Source organism: Plasmopara halstedii (genome assembly GCF_900000015.1).
Source record: "Plasmopara halstedii genome assembly, contig: Scaffold_2695, whole genome shotgun sequence".
Classification (NCBI taxonomy): Eukaryota; Oomycota; class Peronosporomycetes; order Peronosporales; family Peronosporaceae; genus Plasmopara; species Plasmopara halstedii.
This window is the reverse complement of record NW_020189601.1, coordinates 57,254-68,093: the sequence shown is the minus strand read 5'-3', so window position 1 is coordinate 68,093 and position 10,840 is coordinate 57,254. Positions and strand designations below refer to the sequence as shown.

General features: G+C 44.4%; 3 protein-coding genes across 3 annotated transcripts; 1 reads left to right on the top strand and 2 right to left on the bottom strand.

Moving 5' to 3' along the window:
- Window positions 1-2,028: 2,028 nt before the first annotated feature.
- PHALS_04868 (pyruvate dehydrogenase (acetyl-transferring) e1 alpha subunit) lies at window positions 2,029-5,535 on the bottom strand (the record flags this gene model as incomplete). The annotated part of the gene is made up of 4 exons (XM_024718722.1): window positions 2,029-2,041; window positions 2,128-2,173; window positions 4,278-5,342; window positions 5,415-5,535. 4 exons carry the CDS (start codon window positions 5,533-5,535, stop codon window positions 2,029-2,031), a joined length of 1,245 nt encoding a protein of 414 aa, XP_024584093.1.
- Window positions 5,536-5,782: 247 nt separating this feature from the next.
- On the top strand, window positions 5,783-7,648 carry PHALS_04867 (u4 tri-snrnp-associated; the record flags this gene model as incomplete). The annotated part of the gene is made up of 7 exons (XM_024718721.1): window positions 5,783-6,382; window positions 6,447-6,563; window positions 6,632-6,783; window positions 6,849-6,918; window positions 6,980-7,291; window positions 7,363-7,424; window positions 7,477-7,648. The coding sequence occupies 7 exons, from the start codon at window positions 5,783-5,785 to the stop codon at window positions 7,646-7,648; spliced, it is 1,485 nt and encodes a 494-aa protein (XP_024584092.1).
- A 143-nt stretch (window positions 7,649-7,791) lies between these two features.
- PHALS_04866 (spastin and fidgetin-like protein) lies at window positions 7,792-9,542 on the bottom strand (the record flags this gene model as incomplete). The annotated part of the gene is made up of 9 exons (XM_024718720.1): window positions 7,792-8,123; window positions 8,197-8,320; window positions 8,379-8,556; window positions 8,614-8,668; window positions 8,741-8,834; window positions 8,904-9,029; window positions 9,093-9,149; window positions 9,217-9,329; window positions 9,398-9,542. 9 exons carry the CDS (start codon window positions 9,540-9,542, stop codon window positions 7,792-7,794), a joined length of 1,224 nt encoding a protein of 407 aa, XP_024584091.1.
- Window positions 9,543-10,840: the final 1,298 nt, after the last annotated feature.

Here is a 10,840-nt window from a genome sequence, read left to right as displayed (position 1 = left end):
ATGTCGGTGACCTAACTTACGCTTCCTCAAAGCGCAAAGCTACGGCAGCCCCGCTGCAGTCAAGATCTTCGCAGGTGTTTTGACATTGGGAGTACAGAACATCTATCTTTTGTTTTCTCTACCTTCTCAGTTCAAAGGTTCCAATGTTAGCCGCTCATGATCGTTAAGCAAACCCCTTCACAAGACACAACCCATGGTCAGGGATACTCATGCTTAAAGACGGCGGCTTTCATTTAGAGAGTTAGATCTCATAACAAAATATGTGGGTCGTTAGCCTGTTCGATCCAAGAGTGGCGAATAATATCATGGGGCTCATCACCGTTTCTAAACCGTTACTGATGTGCGATAACATTATTGAAACCTAGTGCGGATACGATATTCGCGCGTCTCCGACGGGGGCACTCGTTAAGGGGGTAGAAATTTAAGTCTTAATACAGACTTTCACAGAGTTGGCTTTGATATAAGATCTAATCTGAGTATGTCCCGAATCGAATTCAGAAGTCATGGATCGGCAGGAAGTCGAAAGCGTCAGATGATACGCATTTATCACTTGCCGGGTCATAAGAGTAAATCTATTGCAACGCAAAAGCTCTTTTGGTCGTACGAAGAACCGCCTTAAAGGGGGCTATAAGTAGCTGCAAATTGCAGAGAGCTCTGATCAAAACTTGGCAGGCAGAAGTGGTCGAGAGCCACGGTCTATAGATACTTCCTAGGAATATGCGACCGTATAATGCGGTCTATAGAGTTCATTTCTGATGGCTTTTAGAGGCGCAAATCATTTTTTTAAAAAGGCCATGCCGAAGCGACTGAAGACTATGGTCTCCAAATGATCCCGATGAAGATATGTGACTTTTAGATGCGAGTAGAAGGACAGGCCCTGATGCTGCCAAAAATGCGCTATTAACGACATGGTATAACGGTACAGCTGAGTCGGCAATGCCGGGAAACGTGCGAATCATCAACGCCTCACAGGATTGCGACGCACAAGTTTACATACTGAACGCAGTGACGAAGAAATGTCAGTCTCCTTTTCCGCATCCTGTCCCACGTTGCCATTTCTATAGAGAAGGACTTTCACTGGGGTATGTGCGCCAGAATTTGCAAAACAAATTGAAGTCATGAAGTCACTGAGCAAATACTGTTAGTACCGAAGAATGAGTTGAGCTCTTCGTCCGTCATGTACAAGTCTATACTCAAGGAACACGAGAGCGCAGAGTGGAACGATACTTGCAGGGACATTCCGGGTCCCTTTCATCCTATTTACAAATTTGTGTTTTGACCAAGTGATGCATAGTACAACTGCTCATGAGCGACATATCAACAGAGAACGTACTAAAGTCTGATCGTTTAGGTGTGGGTGATCCGGGACCGGCTAATGCAGCAACGCCAATCAGACTTTGTTGACGCTAGTGTTGTGGTCGCTTCTTGCTTGTGCATACCTTTTAACATAGCAAATCAGAGGCTTATCGAGCAAGAAAATCGGATGAGAACAAACTTAATAAACATCTGTGGACATTGTTGAGGTGTATGCACACAAAAATTGTTTGTCGACCCAGACAAATATGTCTTTTGCGCCGACAAGATCTTCCTTGCGGAATGCTTCATTGGAAATGGTCTGTGGACAGGCTCCGCGAAGATCAAAAACCAAGATAGATTAACGAGTGTCGCTTTTTCAAAAGATTTATTGAAGTCATATGATAAGGCCAACTTCTTGCAGACATACAGGGCAAATTGCACCGACATTGCGCAACCCCTTACTGACCTCTTTAACATGGATGTTAAACGGTGTTGGGAGTGGAGAGGCGGTATTCTAGGCCGTGATAGTGAATTTCGAGTTTGTCTGAAGCTGGTGTATCGGATGAATCGAGCGAGGTGTTTACCGATAAGAATGGTCAAGGTGACGTTTTGGGCCCTGAACCAACGCAAGCGCCTTTACCGAAACATAACCAGTCTAGCCATACTCTGTACAATAGTCTCCGAAAGAATCAGGTATTCTCTACCATTTTTATCTCTGTACGAGTCGGGCACTCAGTAATTGTCACTGAGGTGGGTAGTGTCACGGACATCAGTCAAAACCTCTCGAATAATATTAGCTCATTACGAATGAGTCCAGTGAGTCGGACTTACCGATCCGGATCGCAACGACTTGCAATAAAGTTGCTTTCGACCAAACCTATCGTGAATGAATATAAGCAATTGTACGTCGCCTGCCGCTGCGCCGTGGAGCCCTTATACACCTATGTGTAACTTCTGTTTACATTGAAAGCTAAATTTGCCTTCAAAATTAACGTCGAGAGCGCTCTTCGATCCTGCAGATAACATTCCTTAAAATTTCTAGATCAGCAGCAGCTCAATTTGAGCCTTTATTGAAATCACGTTGCCCTTCTGGTTCTACGGCTTTCCAAGCAAGCTTCAGCGAAGCACGCCTCCCACTTAAGGCTCGATTAATGTTATAGCTTGCGAAATAACAAGCACAAAGATGCCCTCAAGGTTACGATTCACGCCTCAAATTTTCCTGTAAATAGCCTAATCATCACCATGAGCCTGCTGATACCGGTTCCGGCCAAATATAGGGCATAAAGTAGGCCTAATCCCTGCACGCATTGTGCTGCGCGACCCTATCTCTTCTCCCAGGTATATAAGACAAGAAAAGGCGTAAGATCCTGGAGTGCAGAATACTCATGTACTGAAGCAAGTTCTGAATCTAGCCCTGATAAAGTCACGGATTCACTATCCGCCTCACATGAGTGTGGGTCTCCCCATGCTCATCAAGCAGATTCCGCAGAGGACAACCCTACTTTCGAGAGCGTAATTGGTTTGGCATCATTTAAAGAGTCTTCCGTGCGGCCGATACCTTCTCAAGTTGTGATTTTGATATGTTCACTCAACTAACTTTCAAATCGATGCTTAGTACAGCTCATTCGCCTTCAACACAGCACTTCGGGTATGAATGGCTGATTAAGTCGGGCGGGATCAAGGTATAGCTTTACTAAGGCCACGTATAGCATAGGATGTATACGCGTTTTCTTTGGACAGTGCAGCGCAATCGCTGTCGATCGTGAAGAATCCAATAGAGCGGGGGGGTCTGGGTCTTGGAGACACCAGACACGATATGCATACAACGCTAGATTAAATTTGACTACTTGGTGCGTCAATTTCGAAAAGTGTCTACCTCCAGAATCGATGTGTTGCCTCTATCTTCTGTCTCTGTTAGTCGCGTGTCGGGTAGGAAACACGAGGATCCTCAACCTACAAAATTCTTATGGAGTGACAAAAGCCTGAATGAATAGTCGAGATTTACGACAGACTCCCTTGTTTTCTGTGCCCAGATAAGTGCTATCCTCTGTCCTCACGAGGTGCAGTATGATTCGATTCTTCTAGAAATCGTATGCGCCCTCGGTCAGCCTTCGAGCTCCGGTGGAGTGCAGGGAGTCTATTAGCGTGAATTAAAGTTGGTCTTCAATAGACGCCTTCCGTATGTCGGTGTTGTGGGCTTTGTGGGTCGTTTGATCATGATAACTATCTTGTTGCTGTTAGTGTAACACCATTACACAAAATTTATGATATCGATGATACCGATATCACTTTATTGTATGCATCTGGACGATTGAATGCCGGGCACCCATGTGAGCAACTTTAGTTGTCACAAAACCTTACTTCTCAATACGACAGGTGTGGCTGAAAAGTGCACAGCTTTTAAAGAACGTGGCTCTTTACGAGTTACCCACTGCGCACTGTTTTGTAATTTTAATTCCCCGACCAACGTCTCACCAAAAACGTGTCGAGGGCATTCTAAAAGCAGAATTTTGTTCTAGCTTGAAACTTAGAAATTACACAGATCTCGTTACCATAGTCTGCGCAAGCGTTTGAGTACAAAAAACGCTTCACAGCAAACTGCAAACAAGTGCTAACCTCCACTGCTGAAGCTGCCGGTCCAACCACAGCGAATACATCTGCCTTTGGTATGTATTCTAAGTGACATAGAATCTACTCATGAATTCGTGACTCGTAACGAGGATGCATTGTACTTTTCGAAGTAAAAGGGCCTAAGGTCCTACTCTGGTACCCAACTAAATGCAAGTTTGGGACAATGTATTTTGAGATCAGATTTCTACACTATGCAGCGCACAAGACAATCCTCACAGCTGTCTTTAGTTAATATAGTAGCGCACGGCGTTATGCAGCACCATTTAACGCTCGTAAAGGCAATTTACCAGAAAAAATTCAGCCGTATCTGCGCCCCTCTTGTTGTTTTCACAATTACTGCATAGGTTTACCTTTGTACAAACTTTTAGTGTAGTCAGGGAATCGAATAAACGGCGGGTACGCATTGTTGCCCTTGCCGTCCGTGTACACGTCCGTGAAAGCCGCACTCTCATGGGGCTTGCCTGCGGCCTTGGCATCCTTGGTTGCCTTGACAACTTCGGCACGCACCTTCTTCTCTATTTCCTTGATCTCGTCTGCTGTGGCGAGTTCAGCTTCGATCATACGCTTCTTTACCATCTCTATTGGGTCTCGTGAGGCGCGCATTTGCGAAATTTCATCGCGGTTACGATACGTCACACCAGGGTCCGACATGGAGTGGCCATGATAACGGTAAGTATTCATCTCGACAAAGATCGGTCCATTTCCCTCGCCACACCACTTCTTCATGAATTTTGTGCACTCTCGCACAGCAAGTACGTCATTACCGTCACACTTGATACCAGGAATCTTGTTACCCAGAGTGTAGTAATCCGTATTATTAGACGAACGCTTAGTAGAGGTGCCCATACCGTACTGGTTGTTTTCGATGCAGAAAATTACGGGAAGCTTCCATAAAGCAGCCATATTAGCAGCTTCAAAGACTTGGCCCTGATTTGCGGCACCGTCACCAAACATGGTGATAGCGCATGGCATCGGGCCATCGCCCTTGTGGTTGTACTTGCTAGCAAAAGCTAGACCCGCGCCAACGGGTACTTGAGCACCAACAATTCCTTGGCCACCATAAAAGTTAGCCTTTTTATTGTAAAAGTGCATGGAGCCCCCCTTGCCACCAGTGGCACCAGATGCCATGCCGAACAGCTCAGCTAGAATATCTTTAACTGTACCACCACGGGCGAGCATAATGCAATGGTTTCGGTACGAAGTAATCCACGAGTCATTGCGGTCAAGAGCAGCTTCCACACCTGTCGCAACGGCTTCCTGACCGTCATACAAGTGGCAGAAACCACGAATTGTTCTCGCCTTGTACTCATTGTCATTCGTGATCTCCATGCGACGCATCGTGTACATGAGATTATAATAATCCAGCATTTCTTCACGATTCGTCACAGCAAACTCGGGTGGACCCTGCTCCAGGCCTGCAAAGAATCATTTTCGGGCTTGAAATCGTTCTTAAAACAGTGTTTTATATAATCAATAGGGCGACGTACGGTGTAGCTCAAATGGCATTGAAAACTCAAATTTTGCTTCATTTGAGGAGTTGGTAGCGGCGCTGAACGCACGAGTAGCTTTAGTAGCGCTGCGAGTCAAAGCGATAGAGCGTCGGATCATCATCGTCTTAAAAGGTTTGACGTGGGAGGATTGGACAGTGTTCACGAAATCTTGACCGCAAGCTTGAGAATTTAATTAGGTGCGATTTCCAATCGTTGACTTGATAATCAGGTACCTAAATTTGTCTTTTATGCAATGTAAATCTCACGAAGGGGGGCAAAAATAAAAAAAAAATATGTATGATTGCACCTTCGTTTTTATCAGCAAATTTCATCCAGTACAAACAAAACATTATCAATCAAACCTGATGAAGCGCAAGGCTGACGCTGTCGAGGTCGCGAACTTGGGGCAGAAACGTCGTAAATGTCCGTACCTGGACACAATAAATCATCAACTGCTCGACTTTGACTTCGAAAAGGTTTGTAGTATCAGTTTGTCGGACCAAAACGTCTACGCATGCCTCGTATGCGGCAAATATTTTCAAGGCCGCGGCCACAACACGCACGCGTTCACGCATTCGGTGCAAAGCAGCCATCATGTGTTTATTAATTTGCAAACAGACCGCATTTACTGCCTGCCAGACAACTATGAAGTTGTGGATAACACCTTAAAGCCTGTACAAGATGCACTACGTCCAAGCTTTGAGGCCGCAGAAATTGCTCAGCTGGACCAGAATCGTATTTTAGCTCAAGACGCTTTTGGGGTATCATACTTGCCCGGTTTCATTGGCCTCAATAATTTGAAGCACACAGATTACATCAACGTAGTGGTACAGGCGTTGGCTCATGTACCACCACTGCGAGACTTTTTTCTGGTCAACAAAATGGGCAAAATCAAGTCCAAGCTTGTGCTTCGCTTTGGAGAGCTATTGCGCAAGATGTGGAGCCCACACAACTTTAAAAATACTGTACGCTTGTTAGTTATGTTTGACATCGTAATTGCTTATGCGGATTGTTGGTGACTTCATGCAGATCAGTCCACATGAGCTAGTGCAGGAGATTTCTGTGAGCAGCAAAAAACGATTTCATGTCGGAATACAAAATGAAAGTGTCGAACTCTTGGCGTGGCTGCTGAATGAGCTGCATAAGGTCCGCAATTGTAGCGTAATGATTGACTTAGAAACCTTTACCTACAGGAACTGTGGGTATTTTCGTAGGGTCTTGGTGGATCGCATAAGCCAGGAAGCAGCATCATACATAAGTGTTTTCAGGGTTTCATTGAGGTCACAACGAATGATGAAACGAAGGTTGCAACGACAGATCTAGCAGATCATGAATCGGCTGTCTCCACATCAATCTCACCATTTTTGTACGGCGCATAGGACAATCATCTTGCTTGATTTATGTGCCACTCACTGTCATATTTACTGTAAGGATGTTGGCGCTGGACTTACCGTCAATGCCACTGTTTAAAGATTCTCAGGGTGGAAACATCATACCTCAGGTCAGCGTAGTTTAATTGTCGTTCTTGCTATTTGGCAAGGTTAACTTATGATGCTGGTTAGATTCCGCTGTTCACAGTGCTCGAAAAGTATGATGGTTCCCACGTAACCCATATTCTGCAAGGTTCTCACCGCTTGAAAAAAACTTATCGAATTGACTCGTTACCCGCATATTTAATCTTTCACGTTAAGCGCTTCACACGAAACAACTTCTTCACTGAGAAGAATTCAACAATCGTAAACTTTCCTGTCAAGAATCTGGAGCTGCGAGATTTTTTAAAGCTGGACCAGAGTCTTCCATCCAAGGAATCACTTCGCACGAAAACAACTTCAGATCTGCGGGCTATTCTGCTTAAGCTCGATCAATCGACCAAGGTACGCCTTTCTTAAGTCTGTGCGTTTGAAGTTACTCAATCTTAAAAAAATACCTCGCTTGATTGCAATAGGATTGTGTTGAAAAGGCCGACTTGATTGAAAAAATCACGCGTGTCCGTCTACCCTGCACTAAGTACGTTTTCTGACATTCGTAGCGCTCTTATAAGACTAATGTTTTGCGTTAGGTATAACTTAGTTGCCAATATTTGCCATGACAGCCCAGTGACAACCGGTCAAAAGGCTGCTCTACAAACAAATCCTTTGACGGAGGGCAGCTATCGCGTTCATGTTCAAAATAGAGTACTCAGCTTCAATGTTTTCGCGAGCTTGGCAAATACACTAACGGATTCTGCTTAATTTACCTTGGTCTGTCATAGGCGACTGAACAGTGGTATGAAATTCAAGATCTGCACGTCCAGGAGACAATGCCACAGCTCATCGGCGTCTCAGAGTCGTACTTAATGATTTATGAGCGGAAGAAACAAATATAGCCCGAATCGTCACACTGCAGACACTCCAAATCGCTCGTTCCACGCAATTAGATCATCGATCGTTCTGGCAGATACGCTTGGACGGACACGCGTCAGTGCCACCCTAAAGTCGGATGCAATAATACCTCGCACATCTTCAGCCTTCACGTCTGCTACCTTTTCTCCAAGCTCACGAATTGGGCCTAATGCAGCGTCCTTGCAAACAGCCTTAAGATCGCTTCCTGAGTATCCTTCTGTTGCCTTCACGATGTACCTAAAGTCGTTTGACGATAACGAGGATTTTTGGCTACGAAGTAAATGTCGGATAAGTCCTTCACGAGATGAAGGACCTGGTAGGGGCACTGACAGGTATCACGTCGTCTCCGTTAGAATTCGGTAAAGCAGCAGTTTATATCGATTCTTGAATAAAATTACCATAGATGCGCTTTTCCAAACGCCGAATTATAGCCTCGTCGAGTTCCTGCGGAAGATTTGTTGCTCCCATGACAAGAATTCGATCGTCTTGTGATGAAGCAGCTCCATCCAGCTCAGTAAAGAACTGTTCAGCAGAAAAGCCTCAACTCATCATCATCACACAGAAAAGTTACATCTCGAACCTGGTTCTTGATTCTTCTACTAGCATCATTCTCAGATGCTGACCTTGTCGACAGTAAAGCATCCATCTCGTCCATGAATACAACAGATGGCTGCAATTCACGAGCCATGTCGAATAGTGCTCTGACCAATTTCTCACCTTCTCCAACCCATTTTGATGTTAAGGACGACGCAGAAATACTATATAAAATATCTGTCAACATTACACACTTACTATCCACAATAACTTGCACATACTTGAAAAAGGTTGCCTTGGCCTCTGTAGCAACAGCTTTGGCGAGCAATGTTTTTCCTTCAAACGTCAAATGAAAGGCAGCATTCACATACCACGTACTATCAATCAGACAAAATTAAGATTTGATACCTGTGCCGGGTGGTCCGAACAACAGCACCCCTCGAGGCGGCGCTCGTAAGCCTGTGAATAAATCCGGACGCATTGTAGGCAAAATGACGGCCTCCTACTCGAAGGTGAAAATCACTCAGTCATATTTCATTTGGCCAATAAGTATACGGCTATGCCTTCAAACCTGCAAAATCTGCTTCGCAACTTCCAGCCCGGCAATATCCATCCAATGTACGCCAGGCGAGTGGTCAAGGACATCGTCTAATATCGTATGAGCAAGCTGCGCATGCTGTTTCGAGTACCCTGCTTTCTGCAACAAACAAAACATGAAACCGTCAATTTTCAGCAAATTTCATCATTTTGGTCCTTTGACCTGTCGTTCACTCGCAACGCGAGCATTTTTAATGCTCGTGGTAGCTGCAGATGAAATCTTTCAACGCGATATATCAAAACTTTGATTATAACATAAAACTCGTGAGCATATGTTGACAGCCGACCTGAGTTTCTTTTCGCGCCTGCTTTGCAGTCCAGTCCTTCAAGTACTCAGCGCGCATCATATACTCGTTTATCTTACCGCGCATAATAGCCTTTGCATCATCGTCAGGTATCTCTAAGCTCACAGAGAACACAAATGTCTCGTAATGAGTAGGTCATGTCGCTTTATCCAGTTCTACGTACGCGCAAGATGCGCCATCATTTTCTCGATACCCAGCGCATACAAATCCACTGCTTCCGCGTATTTTCCAGCTTTGTCCACTGCTACGGCTTCCTCGATGGTCTTCTGGAACGCGTCCTCTGACCGCTGGGAACTCCAAATGCGCATAATTGACACCCGACGAAAAGTTAAATTTTGCAGTCATCTCGTAGAATTTTGAGATGCTTCAATGATAATTTTCTACCAATCAGCAATAAATATAGGCCAACAAGATCTTGGCAACGCCATAGTAATAGACTAATTTCTTGTAGGTATGAGGCGATTGTAGAAGCTCATTTCCATGATTTGTTCGAATTCTTACACGAAGTAGCTGACTAAAGACCTTGCAAACGAAAGCCAAAAACCGAATCTATTGATGACAAAGCACTCGGTATAAATGAGCTTCATAGAACTCAGTAAAGGGAGTTCCATACATAATGTAACGGTGTAAGTACCGTATAATGTTTTACCAAAAGGCTTAGAAGTATCAATGGACTGGTACTGATGGGGACAACGGGAATATTTCAAGGAGAGGTCAATGTGATACAGGCGCTAGTCTCATTCTGGCTGTACATGTTATTATATAATAATTGAAAATGGTCAACACAAAAATATTCGTAATTGGTTTAGATTAAGATAACATTTCAAATCAGAATGCGGGGTTGGGTGATAATCACTTGAGTAGATCTTGATTTAGAGCGTGAACCGTACAAACCACTCATGTGTGCGAGGTCCACGGCTTCATCCTTGCATTTATCGAAAGTTTTCGTCAGCCCGAAGACTGAAATTTCAATAGACTGCATTTTCTGTGTGATGGAGCAAATATTGCTTGATTTTATGCTCCCAGGACAAATAGTTACAACTGGTTAGCTCATATCCATCGTTGGTCTCGAAGGGATACCGCAATTAGCGGCCAGCCGGAACTGCATGCAATGTTTGATAATGCAAGTATGTGCCACGGATAAGCACCAAAAAGAAAAGTTAGTGAGGGATCACAAATATTGAATTGCTTGCTGTTGGCTAGCTATCAAACCAACGTCACATTTAAATCAGACAAGATCGCTGTCGCCCATCCGCATGGATTTAGCCTCAAGTTTTATCACCGTCTGAAAAATCTCACAACGTGAGGAATAGTGATGGCAATAGCATAGAATTAGTCCGGGCTACAGTAGCATTAGCCTAGCATTTAAAAATACATGGGCTATGCTAGGATAGCATTAGCATTTGAAAAGACCGGGCTAGGCTAGGCTAGGGCTAGGCTACATGCTAAGATAGCATGCTATTTACTTGAATTATTGTCAAATATATTCCTGATAATATTCCCCCAAATTGCGACCAGCGTAAACAAGTTGTACAACACCATACCACCAAGTAAGTTGTTCATGGTATAGCAAGGCGTGCAGATATAATAGTGGCTAAGCCGGTAG